Source organism: Salvelinus fontinalis, chromosome 11, assembly GCF_029448725.1.
Source record: "Salvelinus fontinalis isolate EN_2023a chromosome 11, ASM2944872v1, whole genome shotgun sequence".
Classification (NCBI taxonomy): domain Eukaryota; kingdom Metazoa; phylum Chordata; class Actinopteri; order Salmoniformes; family Salmonidae; genus Salvelinus; species Salvelinus fontinalis.
The window spans coordinates 3,724,926-3,748,249 of NC_074675.1; the positions used below are offsets into that span (position 1 = coordinate 3,724,926).

Consider the following 23,324-nt stretch of genomic DNA (forward strand, 5'->3'; position numbering starts at 1 on the left):
GCCAGAGCCGCCAACCAGACAGGATCTGCCAGAGCCGCCAACCAGACAGGATCTGCCAGAGCCGCCAGCGAGCCATGAGCAGCCAGAGCCGCCAGCGAGCCATGAGCAGCCAGAGCCGCCAGCGAGCCATGAGCGTCGAGAGCCGCCAGCGAGCCATGAGCGTCGAGAGCCGTCAGCCTGCCATGAGCGTCGAAAGCCGTCAGCCTGCCATGAGCGTCGAGAGCCGTCAGCCTGCCATGAGCGTCGAGAGCCGTCAGCCAGCCATGAGCGTCGAGAGCCGTCAGCCAGCCATGAGCGTCGAGAGCCGTCAGCCAGCCATGAGCGTCGAGAGCCGTCAGTCAGCCATGAGCTGCCCTTCAGCCAGAAACGGCTATTTACCCAGAACTGCCCCTCAGTCCAGAGCTGTCTCTCTGGAGTTGCCCCTCTATCATTATCTCCCTCTCTATCTTGATCTACCTCTATATTCTTATCTATCCCTCTGTCTTGATCTATCTCTCTGTCCCGGTGCTGTCCCTATTAGTGATGTTACTAAGAAGATTTTGTGGGGGTAAAAGGAGGGTGGACATTCTTAGAGGGAGGAAGCTAGGATGGATTATGGTGGGGTGGGGACCTCGCCCGGAGCCTGAGCCACCACCGTGGTTAGATGCCCACCCAGACCCTCCCCTAGACTTTGTGCTGGTGCGCCCGGAGTTCGCACCTTATGGGGGGGGTAATGTCACGTTCCTGACCTATTTATGTTAGTTGTTATGTGTGTTAGTTGGTCAGGACGTGAGGTTGGGTGGGCATTCTATATTTTCTGTTTCTGTGTTGGTTTTGGGTTGCCTGGTATGGCTCTTAATTAGAGGCAGGTGTTTGGCGTTCCTCTAATTAAGAGTCATATTTAGGTAGGCGTTGTCACAGTGTTCGTTGTGGGTGATTGTCTTCCGTGTTTGTGTATGTCGTTGCACCACACGGGACTGTTTTTGGTTTGTTTTGTTCATCGTTGTTTTTGTGTAGCCTGTTTTCTCTATTCGTGCGTTCTTCTTGTTTCATGTAAGTTCGTCGTCTAGGTCTGTCTACACCGTTTGTTGTTTTGTTAGTTTATTCAAGTTCGTGTTTTTTCGTTAATAAATATGTGTTCAAACTCCACTGCGCCTTGGTTCGATAAATACTCCTCCTTTTCTGATGAAGAGAAGGAGGACCGCCGTTACACCTGGAGTTGTGTTGGGTCACTGTCCTGTTGAAAAACAAATTATAGACCCACTAAGCACAAACCAGATGGGATGGCGTATCGCTGCAGAATGTTGTGGTAGCCATGCTGGTTAAGTGTGCCTTGAATTCTAAATAAATCACCAACCGTGTCCCCAGCAAAGCACCCACACACCATTACACCTCCTCCTCCATGCTTCACGGTGGGAACCACACATCGGAGATCATCCGTTCACCTACTCTACGTCTCACAAAGACATGCCGTTTGCAACCAAAAGGACAGATTTCCACTGATCTAATGTCCATTGCTCGTGTTTCTTGGCCCAAGCAAGTCTCTTCTTATTATTGGTGTCCTTTAGTTAAATAAAGGTTAATTAAATAAATAAAAAATGTAATCGATGTCCTTTAGTAGTGGTTTCTTTGCAGCAATTGGACCATGAAGGCCTGATTCACGCAGTCTCCTCTGAACAGTTGATGTTGAGATGTGTCTGTTACTTGAACTATGTGAAGCATTTATTTGGGCTGCAATTTCTGAGGCTGGTAACTCTAATGAACTTATCTTCTGCAGCAGAGGTAACTCTGGGTCTTCCTTTCCTGTGGCGGCCCTCATGAGAGCCAGTTTCATCATAGCGCTTGATGGTTTTTGCGACTGCACTTTCAACGTTTTTGAAATTGTCCAGATTGACTGACCTTAATTTCTTAAAGTAACAATGGACTGTCATTTCTCTTTGCTAATTTGAGCTGTTCTTGCCATAATATGGACTTGGTCATTTGCCAAATAGGGCTATCTTCTGTATACCACCCCTACCTTGTCACAATACAACTGATTGGCTAAAACGCATTCATTATTGGTAGCACAACCTCAACATCTAAATGTGTGTGTGTGTGTGTGTGTGTGTGTGTGTGTGTGTGTGTGTGTGTGTGTGTGTGTGTGTGTGTGTGTGTGTGTGTAAGCATGTAAGGTTTGAATTTGTGCGTGTGTGTGTCTATACCAGTGTGCTGACAAACTGCCTGGGAGCTCCTCAGTGGTGAAACTCCTCCTCCTTCAATCAGTGGTGAACCAGGTGGAACAAATCTTCCAAGCAATCTGGGCGTGCCAGCACCTGGCTCTGCTGTTGTCTTTAGACCGCAGTGAAAGGAGCATTTATAAAACCACAAGACCAAGGAAACTTCATCTTTGTGATCAAGGTGACTGTGCAAGTCCAAGCCCTCCACAAAACTGTGAAAGACAGCCGGTAAGCGCCATATTGGCCATGTTTGGTTAGACTGACTTAAGCAGTGCACTGCTAATGATACTCTGGAAAACACAGACTCTTAACTCTTAACTTTGATAGGACTTTTGCAGTGGTATTTAGAACTTCAAATGTTGTTTGTGGGGTAAAGGAAAAGTAAGAAGAGCCAAATTCATTGTTGACAAAGAACTTGTTTGAAATGGTTAAAAGTAATTTAAACTTTGTAGAAATCTTAGTAAACCAAGTTCTTAATTCGGTAACAAATGTATAGTCTAAAAAATCTTTGGCAAAAAAATGTAAGATTTGTCTGCTTAAAACTACTGATTAGAAAATAAATGTAATTTTTTACTACTAAAAATATTTTGAATGTATTTGGCTAAAATGCAAATTTAGATAAATATACTGATTCTGCTCATTTGATTAAAAATGGGGGGGTTTCTATTTTGGGAAACATTTGCTTAAAAGTGGAAACCTTGTATTTTATAATGGCAGAAATGTGTTTATCTGAGGTGAATGTGGATAATTTTGTGTATTTAATTAGGCTGTCAACTCAAATAATAACTTGTATTTGTCATGTCTTTTTTGAGTTTTTTTCACCTCTTTACTGCCAACCAAATGGTAAATAAAAGACAAACAACTGATTCTATGGCTGTTTATTGAGTGAAATCCAGTTAAAATCTTCACGTGGAGGGACTGTCCTTTTCAAGTAGGGAATTGCACAAGAAAGTGGTCAACTTGACAACCAGTGTCACTCACAGACGCAAACCCGGGATGGAATCCTGACATCAGCTGCTGTATTCACTCTAGAATCATTGATTTTATGCTTTTTTCTTACCATGTAAATCTGACAGGAGGAAACATCAGGTTTCTATCGATCCTCAACATGTAAATCTGACAGGAGAAAACATCAGGTTTCTAACTATCCTCGCTCCTCAACATGTAAATCTGACAGGAGGAAACATCAGGTCTCTAACTATCCTCAACATGTAAATCTGACAGGAGGAAACATCAGGTTTCTATCTATTCTCGCTCCTCAACATGTAAATCTGACAGGAGGAAACATCAGGTTTCTATCTATTCTCGCTCCTCAACATGTAAATCTGACAGGAGGAAACATCAGGTTTCTAACTATCCTCAACATGTAAATCTGACAGGAGGAAACATCAGCTTTCTATCTATCCTCGCTCCTCAACATGTAAATCTGACAGGAGGAAACATCAGGTTTCTAACTATCCTCGCTCCTCAACATGTAAATCTGACAGGAGGAAACATCAGGTTTCTATCTATCCTCGCTCCTCAACATGTAAATCTGACAGGAGGAAACATCAGGTTTCTAACTATCCTCGCTTCTCAACATGTAAATCTGACAGGAGGAAACATCAGGTTTCTATCTATCCTCAACATGTAAATCTGACAGGAGGAAACATCAGGTTTCTATCTATTCTCGCTCCTCAACATGTAAATCTGACAGGAGGAAACATCAGGTTTCTAACTATCCTCGCTCCTCAACATGTAAATCTGACAGGAGGAAACATCAGGTTTCTATCTATCCTCAACATGTAAATCTGACAGGAGGAAACATCAGGTTTCTATCTATCCTCGCTCCTCAACATGTAAATCTAACAGGAGGAAACATCAGGTTTCTATCTATCCTCAACATGTAAATCTGACAGGAGGAAACATCAGGTTTCTAACTATCCTCAACATGTAAATCTGACAGGAGAAAACATCAGGTTTCTATCTATCCTCAACATGTAAATCTGACAGGAGGAAACATCAGGTTTCTATCTATCCTCAACATGTAAATCTGACAAGAGAAAACATCAGGTTTCTATCTATCCTCAACATGTAAATCTGACAGGAGGAAACATCAGGTTTCTAACTATCCTCGCTCCTCAACATGTAAATCTGACAGGAGAAAACATCAGGTCTCCATCTATCCTCGCTCCTCAACATGTAAATCTGACAGGAGGAAACATCAGGTTTCTATCTATCCTCAACATGTAAATCTGACAGGAGGAAACATCAGGTTTCTATCTATCCTCGCTCCTCAACATGTAAATCTAACAGGAGGAAACATCAGGTTTCTATCTATCCTCAACATGTAAATCTGACAGGAGGAAACATCAGGTTTCTAACTATCCTCAACATGTAAATCTGACAGGAGGAAACATCAGGTTTCTAACTATCCTCAACATGTAAATCTGACAGGAGAAAACATCAGGTTTCTAACTATCCTCAACATGTAAATCTGACAGGAGGAAACATCAGGTTTCTAACTATCCTCAACATGTAAATCTGACAGGAGGAAACATCAGGTTTCTAACTATCCTCGCTCCTCATCATGTAAATCTGACAAGAGGAAACATTAGGTTTCTAACTATCCTCGCTCCTCAACATGTAAATCTGACAGGAGGAAACATCAGGTTTCTATCTATCCTCAACATGTAAATCTGACAGGAGGAAACATCAGGTTTCTAACTATCCTCAACATGTAAATCTGACAGGAGGAAACATCAGGTTTCTATCTATCCTCAACATGTAAATCTGACAGGAGAAAACATCAGGTTTCTATCTATCCTCAACATGTAAATCTGACAGGAGGAAACATCAGGTTTCTAACTATCCTCAACATGTAAATCTGACAGGAGAAAACATCAGGTTTCTAACTATCCTCAACATGTAAATCTGACAGGAGGAAACATCAGGTTTCTATCTATCCTCAACATGTAAATCTGACAGGAGGAAACATCAGGTTTCTAACTATCCTCAACATGTAAATCTGACAGGAGGAAACATCAGGTTTCTATCTATCCTCGCTCCTCAACATGTAAATCTAACAGGAGAAAACATCAGGTTTCTATCTATCCTCAACATGTAAATCTGACAGGAGGAAACATCAGGTTTCTAACTATCCTCAACATGTAAATCTGACAGGAGAAAACATCAGGTTTCTAACTATCCTCAACATGTAAATCTGACAGGAGGAAACATCAGGTTTCTAACTATCCTCAACATGTAAATCTGACAGGAGGAAACATCAGGTTTCTAACTATCCTCAACATGTAAATCTGACAGGAGGAAACATCAGGTTTCTATCTATCCTCGCTCCTCAACATGTAAATCTGACAGGAGGAAACAACAGGTTTCTATCTATCCTCGCTCCTCAACATGTAAATCTGACAGGAGGAAACATCAGGTTTCTAACTATCCTCGCTCCTCAACATGTAAATCTGACAGGAGGAAACATCAGGTTTCTAACTATCCTCAACATGTAGATCTGACAGGAGGAAACATCAGGTTTCTAACTATCCTCGCTCCTCAACATGTAAATCTGACAGGAGGAAACATCAGGTTTCTATCTATCCTCGCTCCTCAACATGTAAATCTGACAGGAGGAAACATCAGGTTTCTATCTATCCTCAACATGTAAATCTGACAGGAGAAAACATCAGGTTTCTAACTATCCTCAACATGTAAATCTGACAGGAGGAAACATCAGGTTTCTAACTATCCTCAACATGTAAATCTGACAGGAGGAAACATCAGGTTTCTATCTATCCTCGCTCCTCAACATGTAAATCTGACATTGTCATCCAGACCCTCAATTCTGATTTAAAAAAAAAGATATTTTTCTCAATCCACTCGTCAGGATTGGAACTTCATAACGTTCCACGCAGAAGGGTGAAAGTGTTAACAGGAGTTACGTTTGGTACTTCCCAAAGAGAAAGGGTTTCATCTATTCATCAGGTTTACATACCATCTGTTTATTGGCTAGCCAGAGCAATAATTCTGATTGCGTTAGAGCACAGCAATGTGATTGGCTGTGTAATATTTGTATTGCAACACCCATGAGAAAATACAGTTTTACAGTTCACACAGTTTTATTCTTTGATTTTATTACCTACATTTTTTATTTTATTGTAGCTCCTTTGTAGACAATTATTAGATGTGTACATTCATTGTGTTTTTTTTGCGTTAATACAGTTTAAACATTAGTGTTTGGGGAGGAAGTTTCAAACATAAAAGTGGAATATTGGAATATGTCTGACAAGAGGAACAGTCCTGCCCAGTGTGAAAGCCAACACACACAGCTCCCTGTATTCTACAGCTGCACTGCTACAGCTTCACCTAGAGAGGGGCGACAGAAACAACCACATTTAATAAGGGACAAACAACCCCAATGAACGATAACACATCTTATCTGTAAGACTCTCCTGACATAGCTGTCCCAATAGAGTCACTATAAACCAGAAACTGACTGGTCATAGGACAGTTTGGGGCCAGATGGGCCGGTCCATCTCTAAGCTCAGTGGGCTGGTCTAAATTGGGGGTTTTGCAAAGAATAACTGTTTTGGGAGGGGGGGGGGGGTGTGTTAGAAAATACATGTAATTGTTAAAAAGAAAAACAGTCACATTATTAATCATCACAGATCACTGCACCTGTACATAGCCCATCTGTAAATAGCCCATCCAACTACCTCATCCCCATACTGTATTTATTTATTTATCTTGATCCTTCCACCCCAGTATCTCCACTTGCACATTCATCTTTTGCCAATCTATCACTCCAGTGTTTAATTGCTATATTGTAATTCATTCGCCACCATGGCCTATTTATTGCCTTATCTCTCTTATCCTACCTCATTTGCACACACTGTATATAGACTTTTCTACTGTATTATTGACTGTATGTTTGTTTATGTGTAACTCTGTGTTGTTGTATGTGTCGAACTGCTTTGCTTTATCTTGGCCAGGTCACAGTTGTAAATGAGAACTTGTTCTCAGCTAGCCTACCAGGTTAAATAGGTGAAATAGGTGAAAGGTGAAATAAAAAATTACTAAATGTGCACAATTCTCGACTGATTTCAATACAAGATAAACATGGCATAAATACATCACTCACCCTAACGTCAGGTCCAGACTCCACAGACCACAGGTTGAGTTGGTCCTCCACTTCCTCCTCGTCACCAGTGGGAAACCAACTAGGATAATATTACACAGGCGGATTTGATTACATCAGATATTCATTGATTTAATGAATTTATTTGATATTTATTTGATATTTAAACTATTATCTGCAGCAAGAGACAACATTACATTTTTTTTAACCTTTATTTAACTAGGCAAGTCAGTTAAGAACAAATCCTTGGAACAGTGGGTGAACTGCCTTGTTCAGGGGCAGAACGACAGATTTGTACCTTGTCAGCTCGGGGATTCGAACTTGCAACCTTTCGGTTACTAGTCCAACGCTCTAACCACTAGGTTACCCTGCCGCCCCATATGACCACAGTGATTATGTGCTGCCAGAGATGAATATCATAGAGACATTAAACATTAATACAGAGATGAACATCACAGAGACATTAATACAGAGATGAACATCACAGAGACATTACACATTAATACAGAGATGGACAACACAGAGACATTAATACAGAGATGAACATCACAGACACATTAAACATTAGTACAGAGATCAGAGTTAAGCCAAAAAAAACTCACACTTTCAATAAAATAATTATTGAAACATTCAGTGAACGTTTTAAGGAAGTAAAAAAAAAAATCCAAATCCCCTTTAATTTCGTTTCTCTCAGCGTTAATAAAACCTCCCAGGAAAACTTTCAGGGAACCATAGTAAGACGTTCTCAGAACCTCCGTGGAGCCATAGTAAGACGTTCTCAGAACCTCCGTGGAGCCATAGTAAGACGTTCTCAGAACCTCCTGGAACCATAGTAAGACGTTCTCAGAACCTCCGTGGAGCCATAGTAAGACGTTCTCAGAACCTCCCTGGAACCATAGTAAGACGTTCTCAGAACCTCCCTGCTACCTTAAACTTAAGGTTCCCAAAACAGGCTAAGTTTTCCCAGAACCAATGGTAAACCAAAAATGTACATTCCCACAACTTTCAACAAACCAAATTTGCTAGTTGGGATTCCACTTCCTGTACTCCATGTCATATGCCAAATTATGTTGACGAGGAGTAGAATGTTATCACAAAATAGACTGTTACCCAGGCTATAGAGATCCGTAGGGTTGAGAGCCTGTTTTGCGAGGGAGACCTGGCAAGACTTGTTTAGCAGGATCTAGCTAACTGTAGACTTAGTTAGCAGGACCAGGCTAACAGTAAACTTAGTTAGCAGGACCAGGCTAACAGTAAACTTAGTTAGCAGGACCAGGCTAACTGTAGAATTAGATAGCAGGACCAGGCTAACTGTTGAATTAGATAGCAGGACCAGAGTAACTGTAGAATTAGATAGCAGGACCAGGCTAACTGTAGAATTAGATAGCAGGACCTGGCTAACTGTAGACCTAAGTCAGGCTAACTGTAGAATTAGATAGCAGGACCAGGCTAACTGTTGAATTAGATAGCAGGACCAGAGTAACTGTAGAATTAGATAGCAGGACCAGAGTAACTGTAGAATTAGATAGCAGGACCAGAGTAACTGTAGAATTAGATAGCAGGACCAGGCTAACTGTAGAATTAGATAGCAGGACCTGGCTAACTGTAGACCTAAGTCAGGCTAACTGTAGAATTAGATAGCAGGACCAGGCTAACTGTAGAATTAGATAGCAGGACCTGGCTAACTGTATAATTAGATAGCAGGACCTGGCTAACTGTAGACCTAAGTCAGGCTAACTGTAGAATTAGATAGCAGGACCAGGCTAACTGTAGAATTAGATAACAGGACCAGGCTAACTGTAGAATTAGATAGCAGGACCTGGCTAACTGTAGAATTAGATAGCAGGACCTGGCTAACTGTAGAATTAGATAGCAGGACCTGGCTAACTGTAGAATTAGATAGCAGGACCAGGCTAACTGTTGAATTAGATAGCAGGACCTGGCTAACTGTAGAATTAGATAACAGGACCATGCTAACTGTAGAATTAGATAGCAGGACCAGGGTAACTGTAGACCTAAGTCAGGCTAACTGTAGAATTAGATAGCAGGACCAGGCTAACTGTAGAATTAGACAGCAGGACCAGGGTAACTGTAGACCTAAGTCAGGCTAACTGTAGACCTACCTGCACCTGGAGGTGAAGAGAGCCTTCTCGTTGATCATCTGGACTCTGAAGATGTTGACAGCCTTATAGACGTCCATCACATCCTGGTACATCTCCAGTAGATGCCTGGAGAGAGAGAGACAGGTTAGAAAAGAGTCACTCCACAATATCACCACACTTGACAAGATTAAACACAACAATGTGGACTTGAGACACTATAAACCTCCATAGGCAATCAATATCAACGATATACCTGTAAGATGTCCCTGACTCATCCTTCTGGTTTCTCTGGTCTGACTGCATGTCCTCTCCCCCCCACTGGTAGCAGGGGCAGGGGAAGAGGTTTAGCCAGGGGTAGAGGCAGGGGCTGGGGCCTGGTCTGGTCCTCTCAACCAGGGGCAGGTTCTGTGCCAGGTAAGGTCTGAGCAGGGCTCTGGGCAGTAGAGACACCAGCCAGTAGATGGGCTCCTCATTCACAATGTCATGGAAGCTCTGGAGGTACTGACGCACGGCTGCAGAGGGCTGGATGGAGGACAGGTTCTGTAGGCAGGAGGAGGAGGAGGAGGAAGAGGAGGAGGTGATGAAGGTAGAGGAGAAGAATGAGGAGGAGGATATGGAGGGGGAGGAGGAGGAGGAGGAAGAGGAGATGGAGATAGAGGAGGAGGAGGAGGAGCAGGAGATGGAGGTAGAGGAGGAGGAAGAGGAGGAGGAGATGGAGGTAGAGGAGAATAATGAGGAGGAGGAGGAAGAGGAGTAGGCGCAGGAGATGAAGGTAGAGGAGGAGGAAGAGGAGGAGGAGATGGAGGTAGAGGAGAGGAATGAGGATTAGGAGGATATGGAGGAGGAGGAGGAGTAAAAGGAGAAGCAAAATCTAATTTACATTTTATTTGTCACATATTCTGAATTCAACAGGTGTTGACTTTATGCTTTCGAGCCCTTCCCAACGATCCACAGTTAAAACATAATAAAACAAATAAAACAGGAGGATTTAAATACAATACACAAGAATGGATCTATATACAGGAAGTACCAGTACCAGATCAGTGTGGAGCTATATACAGGAAGTACCAGATCAATGTGGAGCTATATACAGGAAGTACCCGTACCAGATCAATGTGGAGCTATATACAGGAAGTACCAGATCAGTGTGGAGCTATATACAGGAAGTACCAGTACCAGATCAGTGTGGAGCTATATACAGGAAGTACCAGTACCAGATCAGTGTGGAGCTATATACAGGAAGTACCAGATCAGTGTGGAGCTATATACAGCAAGTACCAGTACCATATCAGTGTGGAGCTATATACAGGAAGTACCAGATCAGTGTGGAGCTATATACAGGAAGTACCAGTACCAGATCAGTGTGGAGCTATATACAGGAAGTACCAGTACCAGATCATTGTGGAGCTATATACAGGAAGTACCAGATCAGTGTGGAGCTATATACAGGAAGTACCAGTACCAGATCAATGTGGAGCTATATACAGGGAGTATCAGTACCAGATCAATGTGCAGCTATATGCAGGGATATATGCAAACAAATGCAAATAATTACTTAACTTCTTGCGACTACAGGGGGTGCTGTTTTCTCATTAGCATAATTGCATTACAGATTAAACGGCTTCCTACTCAATTCTTGCTCGTACAATATGCATATTATTACTATTATTGGATAGAAAACACTCTAGTTTCTATAGGCGTTGGAATTTTGTCTCTGAGTGGAACAGAACTCATTCTACAGCAATTTCCCTGACATGGAGTCAGATTTCACACATTTTGGCCCCTGATCTGGAGTCAGTTTAAAGGCCACTGTGAACGCTATCAGAATACGGACACTGCTTACGTCTTCCCCTGGATGCCTTTACGTGATGACGCTTTGAATGGTATCGATTGCGCAATCACAGCCACTATAAATGAAAAAAACCTGTAGGTAGGAACTCTTTTCCAGATGCGCCGGACGCGCGGTGGACACCGACCTGCTCTTTTTCCAAGCATTAGTGTAGCCAGTAATATTTCTCAGGTCATGTTTTTACTCGTTATAGGAGTTAAAAACATCATAAGGTAGTTAATTTAAACCGTTTTATAGCAATTTATATCCGGTTAGTGCGCATTTTGGGACATTTATTTCTGAGACACTTTGAAGCGCCGGGCAGGTTTCCAGTTCATGCCGAACGCAGTTGGCATTTCCACATGGCAAGAGGACAGCTTTCGACCAAAAGACGATTAGACCCAAGAAAGGATTCTTTGCCCAAGATTCTGATGGAAGAACAGCTTAAAGTAGGAACAATTTATTATGATAAATCGTGTTTCTGTCGAAAAATGTTAATCGCTTATGACGCCATCTTGTTAGACGTAGCTTCGCTTGGCGCAAACTGTATTGAAAAGTAAGGATAATTTAAAAAATGTAAATCAGCGATTGTATTAAGAATTAAATTGTCTATCAATCGCTGTCCACCCTATATTTTTTAGTCACGTTTATGAGTATTTATGTATACGACTAGATCACTGTCTAATATGGCGCACGACATTGTCTGACCAGCTGGGCAACTTTTGTCATTGTCTAACTTCTACTGCCTCAGAAACCCGGATCCGGGAGCACCCCCCACCCCCCACACACTGTTTAGCATAGCTAGCATAGCTTCACAAGTAGATAGTAGCATCTAAATATCATTAAATCACAAGTCCAAGACACCAGATGAAAGATACAGATCTTGTGAATAAAGCCACCATTTCCGATTTTTAAAATGTTTTACAGGGAAGACACAATATGTAAAGATGTACATCTATTACCTAAAAACACATTAGCATAATCCACCATCTTTTATTTGTCCACCAACACCAGTAGCCATCACCAATTCGGCTAAACTAAGATATTTATAGCCCCTAACCAACAAAAAAACTCATTAGATGACAGTCTGATAACATATTTATGGTATGGGATAGGTTTTGTTAGAAAAATGTGCATATTTCAGGTAGCTGCCATAGGTTACAATTGCACCCACCATCACAAATGGACTAGAATAATTACAATGAGCAACGTGTTTACCTAACTACTAATCATCAAACATTTCGTAAAAATACACAGCATACACTAATCGAAAGACACAGATCCTGTGAATACAGACAATATTTCAGATTTTCTAAGTGTCTTACAGCGAAAACACAATAAATCGTTATATTAGCGTAGCACATAGCACATAGCAGCCCAGCATTGATTCTAGCCAAAGTGAGCGATAAAAGTCAACATCGCCAAAAGATATTAATTTTTTCACTAACCTTCTCAGAATTCTTCCGATGACACTCCTGTAACATCATTTTACAATATACATATACAGTTTGTTCGAAAAGGTGCATATTTAGCCATACAAAACCGTGGTTACACAATGAAAATAGTAGCAAAACAAGCCTGAAAATGTCGGTCGCCATCTTTCAGAGTGATCTGGTTTAATTAATAGCTAATCATATACTTGACTAAAAAATACAGGGTTTACAGGAATCGAAAGACAAATTAGTTCTTAATGCAACCGCTGATTTACATTTTTAAAATTATCCTTACTTTTCAATACAGGGTTCGCCAAGTGAAGCTATACCAAACAAAATGGCGAAATATGCGTTTAAAATATTTCGACAGAAACACGATTTATCATATTAAATATTGCTTACTTTGAGGTGTTCTTCCATCAGATTCTTGGGCAATGTATCCTTTCTATGTTATAAACGTCTTTTGGTCGATAGATGTCCTCTGTCCTTCGAAATGTCCACCACCAACGACCGACACCCCAAAACGTGTCCAAAGTTTCAGAGTGCACAACAAATAAATTCCTCTAAAATCGCACTAAACGGATATAAATTGCTATAAAACTGTTCAAATTAACTACATTATGATGTTTTTAACACCTAAAACGAGTAAAAACATGACCGGAGAAATATTGCTGGTTAGAAAACGATTTGGAACGAGGCAGGTCCGATGCCCTTCACGCTTCAGGCGCACGACGAGAAAGGGCGGTCTCTATACATTTTGGTCTTTTATACTGGCTGTGAATATCCCATCGATTCCATTGAAAGCGTGATGACGTACAGACACCCAGAGGAAGACGTAGGCAGTGTCGGTTTCTTCATAGCATTCACTGTCGCCTTAAAAACAGACCCCAGATCAGAGGTAAAAAAAATTGAAATCTGAACCCTGTCATGAAAAGTGCTGTAGAAATTGTTCTGTACAACTCAGAGACAAAATTTCAACTTCTATAGAAACTAGAAGGTGTTTTCTATCCAATAATAACAATAATATGCATATTGTACGATCAAGAATTTAGCACGAGGCAGTTTAATTTGGAGACACAAATATGCTAATGCGGAACAGCACCCCCTATAGTTCCAAGAGGCTAACCATGATTTTGGTGGCTAAATATGCACATTTTCGAACAAACTGTATATGTACGTTGTAATGTGATGTTACAGGAGTGTCATCTGAAGAATTCTGAGAAGGTTAGTGAAAAAATTAATATATTTTGGCGATGTTTACGTTATCGCTCTCTTTGGCTAGAATCAATGCTCTGGTAACGTTTGCATATGTGGTATACTAATATAACGATTTATTGTGTTTTCGCTGTAAGACACTTAGAAAATCTGAAATATTGTCTGTATTCACAGGATCTGTGTCTTTCGATTAGTGTATGCTGTGTATTTTTACGAAATGTTTGATGATTAGTAATTAGGTAAACACGTTGCTCTATGTATTTATTCTAGTCCATTTGTGACGGTGGGTGCAATTGTAAACTATGATATCTACCTGAAATATGCACAATTTTCTAACAAAACCTATCCCATACCATAAATATGTTATCAGACTGTCATCTGATGAGGTTTTTTCTTTTTTTTTTCTTTTTTCATTAAATCACAATTCCAAGACACCAGATGAAAGATACACATCTTTTGAATCCAGCCATCATTTAAGATTTTTAAAATGTTTTACAGGGAAGACACAATATGTAAATCTATTAGCTAACCACGATAGCAAAAGACACAACTTTTTTGTCCACCATTTTTCCCCTCATAGGTGGCTATCACAATTTCGACCAAATAAAGATATAAATAGCCACTAACCAAGAAACAACTTCATCAGATGACAGTCTGATAACATATTTATTGTATAGCATGTGTTTTGTTAGGAAAATGTGCATATTTCAGGTATAAATCATAGTTTACCATTGCAGCCACCATCACAACTCTCACCAAAGCAACTAGAATAACTACAGAGACCATTGTGTATTACCTAATTACTCATCATAAAACATTTCTTAAAAATACACAGCGTACAGCAAATGAAAGACAAACATCTTGTGAATCCAGCCAATATTTCAGATTTTCTAAGTGTTTTACAGCGAAAACACAATATAGCGTTATATTAGCTTACCACAATAGCAAACATCACAACAGCATTGATTCAAGCCAAAAATAGCGCTAACGTATAAACCACCAAAATATATTAATTTTTTCACTGACTTGCTCAGAATTCTTCAGATGACAGTCCTATAACAGCATATTACACAATGCATATAGAGTTTGTTCAAAAATGTGCATAGTTAGCGGCACAATCGTGGTTATACAATGAGAAAAGTAGCCAAGCTGCCCAGAAAATGTCGGGAGAAATCTTTGGAGAGGCACCTAATCTAATCAGTAACTAAATTTAAACTTGACTAAAAAATACAGGTTGGACAGCAAATGAAAGACAAATTAGTTCTTAATGCAATCGCTGTGTTACATTTTTAAAATTAACGTTACTACGCATACAGCGTGCGCTAAAGCGAGACCACACCGAAATTCATGGCGGAATTATTATTTGACATTTGTCAACATAAATATGAATTAACAACATAAAGACTGCTTACTATTTGCTGAGCTTCCATCAGAATCTTGGGCAAGGTGTCCTTTCTCCAGAACAATCGTCTTTTGGTTGAAAGATGTCCTCTTCTCCTGTAGAAATAGCAGCTAACGCTAGCCACCCACCTGAGAGGTGTCCAACTCGCGATAGAGCAACACAAAGAAATCCCAGAAAATCGCAATAAACTGATATAAACTGCTATAAGTCGGTTTAAATTAACTACCTTATGAAGTTTTTAAGACAAAAATCTAATTAAATCATAGCCGGAGATATAGAACTGCTAAAACGAAAGCTTTTCAGGATGCCATTGTGATGTCCCTCTTGCGCCAGGCGCCCCGTTGAAAAGAACGGTACTTCCGTTCCATGAGCCTTTATAGTGCCCCAGATGGTGCAATCCAGTCCATTCAAATTCTCACCGCTTACTGACATGTAGAGGAAGGCGTATGCAGTGCATGTAGCCCCATAGCTTGCATGGGACTTATAAACTGACCCTAGAACAGGGACCTCGATTTCAGAAATCTCACTTCCTGACAGGAAATGTGCTGCAGAATGAGTTCTGTTTCACTCAGAGAAATAATTCAAACGGTTTTAGAAACTAGAGAGTGTATTCTATCCAATAGTAATAATAATATGCATATTGTACGAGCAAGAATTGAGTACGAGGCAGTTTAAATGGGAACGAAATTATTACAAAGTGCAAACAGCACCCCCTATTGTTAAAGGTTCAAAAAGGGTAATTGAAAAGGTTTATGGAAGGTTTCTTGAATTGATAAATCACCTACTACGTTCCAGTTGCTTTTTCTTGCTATAAGTCCTCTTAAATTATATATTAATATATATATTATCTTAAATTATATATTAATATATATATTATCTTAAATTATATATTAATATATATATTATCTTAAATTATATATTAATATATATATATATTATCTTAAATTATATATTAACATATATTATCTTAAATTATATATTAATATATATATTATCTTAAATTATATATTAATATATATATATTATCTTAAATTATATATTAACATATATTATCTTAAATTATATATTAACATATATTATCTTAAATTATATATTAATATATATATTATCTTAAATGGTATATTAAGATATATTATCTTAAATTATATATTAATATATATTATCTTAAATGGTATATTAAGATATATTATCTTAAATTATATATTAATATATATTATCTTTAATGGTATATTAAGATATATTATCTTAAATTATATATTAAGATATATTATCTTAAATTGTATATTAAGATATATTATCTTACATTGGATTTTAAGGGTCATTGTTGTAAGAGCTTCTTACCAGGTGTGGTGGAGTTTGGTTCTGAGCCTCCTTCAGAGACTCCTGGTAGCGTTGATGTGTTCTCTGGAGAAACAGCATGATGTCTGGAGGACCCTGGACTGTTCTGATCAGCACCTGTTTCACACACACATTTACACTGTTATACAGAGCAACTTATCTTAAGATAGCTAGGCACGACAAACACGTATCACAGTCATAGTAAGTAAAACTTTACGGTATTCGTTTTATTTAATGTATTTTCTTTTCACCTGCAGCATGGTGATGACTCTGTCCAGGTATAGCACCTCCTGGTGGCAGAAGTCAGCGTAGCAGTGGGCAGGCAGACGTCTGGAATACATTCCTCTGAGGAAGGCTGAGTCGAGGGTCTCATCTGCTACTTTCTCACTGGTCTCCCACAGGACGTCATAAATACTCACCTCTTCAACCAGCTCTGGGGGAGGGAGGGAGTTAGTTTCATATGTGACCCCAATGGGAATCAAACTCACAACTCTGGTGTTGCTAGTGCCATGTTCATACCAATTAAGCCACACAAGACACTACAATACATAAATAGATGTAATGATTCCAATAGAGGTGGGAGATGTAAGATGGCCATGCCCGTGAGCATACCGCCGTCCCCCAGGCCATGGATGAGACATGCACTGACATCAATCCAGAACTACAGTACCAGTCAAACGTTTAGACACACCTACTCATTCAAGGGTTTTTATTTATGTTTACTCTTTTATACATTGTATAATAATAGTGAAGACATCAAAACTAAGAAATAACACATATTGAATCATGTAGTAACCAAAAAAGTGTTAAACAAATCAAAATATATTTTATATTTGAGATTCTTCAAAGAAGCCACCCTTTGTCTTGATGACAGTTTTTCACACTCTTGGCATTCAGCTTCATGAGGTAGTCACCGGGAATGCTAGTCACCGGGAAAGTTAATTTGTGGAATTTCTTTCCTTCTTAATGGATTTGAGCCAAATAAGCCCAAATAAATATTTCACAGAGTTCAAGTAACAGAGGAGACTGCGTGAATCAGGCCTCCATGGTCGAATTGCTGCAAAGAAACCACTACTAAAGGACACCAATAAGAAGAGATTTGCTTGGAAACACGAGCAATGGACCTTTGGAAATCTGTCCTTTGGTCTGATGAGTTCAAATATGAGATTTTTGGTTCCAACCGCAGTGTATCTGTGAGACGCAGAGCAGGTAAACAGATGATCTCTGCATGTGTGGTTCCCACCGTGAAGCATGGAGGAGGAGGTGTGAAGGTGTGGGGGTGCTTTGCTGGTGACACTGTCAGTGATTTATTTAGAATTCAAGGCACACTCAACCAGCATATACTACCACATCATTCTGCAGCGATACGCCATCCCTGGTTTCCACTTAGTGGGACTATAATGACCCAACACACCTCCAGGCTGTGTAAGGGCTATTTAACCAAGAAGGAGAGTGATGGAGTGCTGCATCAGATGACCGGGCCTCCACAATCACCTGACCTCAACCCAATTTAGATGATTTGGGATGAGTTTGACATTGCTTTTGGGCCTGAGCTACAGGCAGTTAGATTTGTGTATGTCATTACAGGCGAAATTGAAAAAAAGGGGAGAATCCAAGAGGATGAGGTTTTCTAGGAGGACAAAAAGCTTAATTCCAGACCGGTCAACATGTTTTAAATTTTGAAATGGCATAGCGTTCGCAAGTGCCACCATCATCAGACAGCTGTCTTCTTCTAAATATCAGAGTCCCATTCAACAAGAAGCTGCACCTGTAACAACATTAACTTATTGTCTAGTCGAGGCAATGGGCCAAAACGTTCCTACCTCTCTCGTGTGTTTGATTATGACTTGGCATGGCTGCTGAACCAGATCTACAAGAAAATGGAATAAAAATACATGAATGTAATTAGGTGTTAATATGGTCTCTGTATAAACATGTCCAGATACAAGACAGTGTTAGCCTGCTACCTGGTCTCCATAGAACACACATAGAACCTCAGCTCTCCACAAGACACGTCATTCCAGCCCCGACCACCTGTTGTCAAGGCAACAACAATCACACTTCAGTTATTTCAATGTGCTCAGAGTGTGTGTGTGTGTGTGTGTGTGTGTGTGTGTGTGTGTGTGTGTGTGTGTGTGTGTGTGTGTGTGTGTGTGTGTGTGCGCGTGTGTGTGTACCTCCAGTGTGTAGCTCCATACAGTTCTCCCCCTGTCCAGAGTTACTGGGCTCCTCCTCCTCCCAGTAAAAACCATCAATAGCTGAGCCGTCACTCCACAGCCACATCCCCTCCTTTTCACAGAAAAACATTCATTAATGGATTGAAAACACTTCATTGTTTTTAAACAGAAAGTACGTTGAGCTTTTGCCTCTGTAACCTGTAGACATTTGACAGATTGATTGACAGACTGACTGACTGATGAATTATTGACCCAGTTCACCTCAGCTGCATCGTAGCCTCCTATCCAGACCGGCTGGTCTGTGTGTCTCCTCACCAGATCCTGGACAAACACCTGTTGACCCGGGCTGTGAACCGACACCAGGTTCCCTCTGTGCTGGGAGCAGTACAACTAGAGGGACAGCCAGAGAACACTGTTAGCCCGCTGAGCTAAAGCCCAGTACCTCAGGGAGAAAATATCAATGCTAGCTAGAAATGGACATTTCCTGAAGTAAATGTCTGCTTGCTAGTCTTGAAGTATCAATGGTTGTGAAATAGTAGTAGTAATTAGTAATTAGTCTCTCCCAATTGCAAGTGTTACCTCTGCAGTGGCCCAGGTGGCCCAGACGGGGTAGAAGGAGAAGCAGCGATGCTCATTCTGATGCCACCCGGCTGGGCATGGTGACTGGGAGTCCACCCCTTCATCCTCTGTAGTGTTCACCAGCCCCGAGGCAGCATCCAGCCCTGGAACAACACACCGACAGTATGTACTGTTCAAGAGCTGTGCTTGACTTAGTTTACCTGGTACATTGGAAGCAATTAATGGAATAATCCCGAAAGTGCAAACTAAGCTGGATCAAGTAGCACCTCAAATACGTTATAGCATTTTGAGCTGTGTTTGAGCAGATACAATGCAATTTTACAGTAAACAAATTGACGACAGACTTTCAGCACGCTTATTGGGAAGGACATTCAAAAAGCACGGCACTAACACAAATGATAGATTTTTGGCAGAGTGAAATTGATAATAAAAAGATTGTTGGAGCTGTTTTGTTAGACTTCAGTGCGGCTTTTGACATTATCAATCGTAGTCTGATGCTGGAAAAACCTATGTGTTATGGCTTTACACCACCTGCTATATTGTTGATAAAGAGATACCTGTCATGCCATTAAGATTACTTTATTTTATTACAGAACACAGAGGGTGTTCTTTATCATTGAATTAAACTATTTACATAATATAAAGAGATACCTGTCTAACAAAGCAAAGATGGAATTCTTTAATCGGTTTGACAAATCATTGAATTCAACTGTTTACAAACACAGTTTGATTTCAAGTTTCATATTTACCTGTTGCGAGGTGCAGAGCCATCACTGCCCAACAAAGCAGCAGAGACATTCTGCCAACCGATCTACGGAGGTAACCATGACATTACATAACATAACTTCGTAATGAATAACTTTTAATAAAGTGTTGAAGGGATCATGAGAGATTCTGGCATCCTGGTTCTACTTACTCAGAGTCAGATGAACTGCTGGATGCCATTTTAATGTCTCTGCAGTATGAAGGAAGGAAGTGGTTATTTTGTGAGCCAATGCTAACTAGTATTAGCGCAATGACTGGAAGTCTACAGGTACGGTAGCATTGCTAATGTAGCTGTAGACTTCAAGTCATTGTGCTAGAATCTTAAATGATTCCTTCAACATAACTTCATTTAAAATGACATTGCGTAATAAAAAAACAAATTAACTTTTAAGTGACATAAGTTAACATGACATAACATGACGTAACATGACGTAACATGACGTAACATGACATGACATAACATAACATGACATAACATGACATATTATGACATAACATGACGTAATATGGCATAACATAACATGACATGACATAACATAACATTACATAACATGACATAACAGAGCAGCTCCATCTATAACGTAGTACATTACCTGTACGTGAATCAGAGAATGTTGAGAGTACCTGAGCTGGCTAGTAACACAGTGACAGTAGTAGTAGCTTGGTCTTGGTAGGATAGCTCAAAACGTCTGCTCTTTTCTACCTGCTTCTGGCTTGGATTAGTCACTGTTGAGGAGGAGGAGTGAAATGAGATGCAGTGAGGGGAAGAAATGAGGAAATGATAAGGTACTGCAGCACAGCAACCAGCCCATATCATCCTCTCTACACTAGTGGGTGTGTCCTAAAGGCCTCAGCCCTGCCCACTCTCATTATCAGTCAGATGAGAATCACATCAACAAACTGCTAGTTCAAACAACACATCTCCTGTTCTGACAGACTAGAATCACATCAACAACACATCTCCTGTACTGACAGACTAGAATCACATCAACAACACATCTCCTGTTCTGACAGACTAGAATCACATCAACAACACATCTCCTGCTCTGACAGACTAGAATCACATCAACAACACATCTCCTGTTCTGACAGACTAGAATCACATCAACAACACATCTCCTGTTCTGACAGACTAGAATCACATCAACAACACATCTGCTGCTCTGACAGACTAGAATCACATCAACAACACATCTCCTGTTCTGACAGACTAGAATCACATCAACAACACATCTCCTGTTCTGACAGACTAGAATCACATCAACAACACATCTCCTGTTCTGACAGACTAGAATCACATCAACAACACATCTCCTGTTCTGACAGACTAGAATCACATCAACAACACATCTCCTGTTCTGACAGACTAGAATCCCATCATCAACACATCTCCTGCTCTGACAGACTAGAATCACATCAACAACACATCTCCTGTTCTGACAGACTAGAATCACATCAACAACACATCTCCTGCTCTGACAGACTAGAATCACATCAACAACACATCTCCTGTTCTGACAGACTAGAATCACATCAACAACACATCTCCTGTTCTGACAGACTAGAATCACATCAACAACACATCTCCTGTTCTGACAGACTAGAATCACATCAACAACACATCTGCTGCTCTGACAGACTAGAATCACATCAACAACCTGCTAGTTCTAACAACACATCTCCTGTTCTGACAGACTAGAATCACATCAACAACACATCTCCTGTTCTGACAGACTAGAATCACATCAACTACCTGCTAGTTCTAACAACACATCTCCTGTTCTGACAGACTAGAATCACATCAACAACACATCTCCTGCTCTGACAGACTAGAATCACATCAACAACACATCTCCTGTTCTGACAGACTAGAATCACATCAACAACACATCTCCTGCTCTGACAGACTAGAATCACATCAACAACACATCTCCTGTTCTGACAGACTAGAATCACATCAACAACACATCTCCTGTTCTGACAGACTAGAATCACATCAACAAAACATCTCCTGTTCTGACAGACTAGAATCACATCAACAACACATCTCCTGTTCTGACAGACTAGAATCACATCAACAACACATCTCCTGTTCTGACAGACTAGAATCACATCAACAACACATCTCCTGTTCTGACAGACTAGAATCACATCAACAACACATCTCCTGTTCTGACAGACTAGAATCACATCAACAACACATCTCCTGTTCTGACAGACTAGAATCACATCAACAACACATCTCCTGCTCTGACAGTGTCAGGATCGTGTGGCGGATTAACGGACCAAAATGCAGCTTTTGGAAAATAAGCCATCTTCTTTTATTATACAACACGAAGATGAACACGACACAAAAACACTTTAACAAAACAACCGTGAAGCTACAAACGTTGTGCACAAACATACAGGCTACTAACGTTCTTACATAGACAATTACCCACACCCAATGAGAGCCTATGGCTACCCTAAATAAGGCTCCCAATCAGAGACAACCGAAATCAGCTGTCTCTAATTGGGAACTCATTCAGGTAACCATAGACTCTCCTAGATAACTAACCAACATAGACAACGCTAGACATATACACTCAACACAAAACCATCTACTACACCCCATAACCCCTTTACCAAATAAACACCCAAAACCAACAGAACATAAACATTCCCCATGTCACACCCTGACCTAACTAAAATAATAAAGAAAACAAAGAATAATAAGGCCAGGGCGTGACAGACAGACTAGAATCACATCAACAACACATCTCCTGCTCTGACAGACTAGAATCACATCAACAACACATCTCCTGTTCTGACAGACTAGAATCACATCAACAACACATCTCCTGTTCTGACAGACTAGAATCACATCAACAACACATCTCCTGTTCTGACAGACTAGAATCACATCAACAACACATCTCCTGTTCTGACAGACTAGAATCACATCAACAACACATCTCCTGTTCTGACAGACTAGAATCACATCAACAACACATCTCCTGTTCTGACAGACTAGAATCACATCAACAACACATCTCCTGTTCTGACAGACTAGAATCACATCAACAACACATCTCCTGTTCTGACAGACTAGAATCACATCAACAACACATCTCCTGTTCTGACAGACTAGAATCACATCAACAACACATCTCCTGTTCTGAC

At 40.4% G+C, this 23,324-nt stretch overlaps 1 protein-coding gene across 2 annotated transcripts; it reads right to left on the reverse strand.

Annotated features, from left to right (window-relative positions):
* Positions 1–6,250: 6,250 nt before the first annotated feature.
* Positions 6,251–20,939, reverse strand: LOC129864889 (uncharacterized). Of its 2 annotated transcripts, XM_055937194.1 has the most exons (14): positions 20,756–20,939; positions 20,314–20,352; positions 20,147–20,208; positions 19,398–19,540; positions 19,080–19,208; positions 18,819–18,930; positions 18,609–18,675; positions 18,465–18,511; positions 16,893–17,074; positions 16,645–16,758; positions 9,679–9,965; positions 9,447–9,551; positions 7,327–7,405; positions 6,251–6,551 (listed from the first exon to the last, which is right to left on the reverse strand). In XM_055937194.1, exons 2-14 carry the CDS (start codon positions 20,340–20,342, stop codon positions 6,540–6,542), a joined length of 1,368 nt encoding a protein of 455 aa, XP_055793169.1. In that variant the 5' UTR covers positions 20,343–20,352; positions 20,756–20,939; the 3' UTR covers positions 6,251–6,539. The 2 variants fall into 2 exon arrangements, with proteins under 2 accessions (XP_055793169.1, XP_055793170.1); XM_055937195.1 differs by lacking the exon at positions 20,314–20,352 and having other exon boundaries at positions 6,252–6,551.
* Between the last annotated feature and the right edge of the window lie 2,385 nt (positions 20,940–23,324).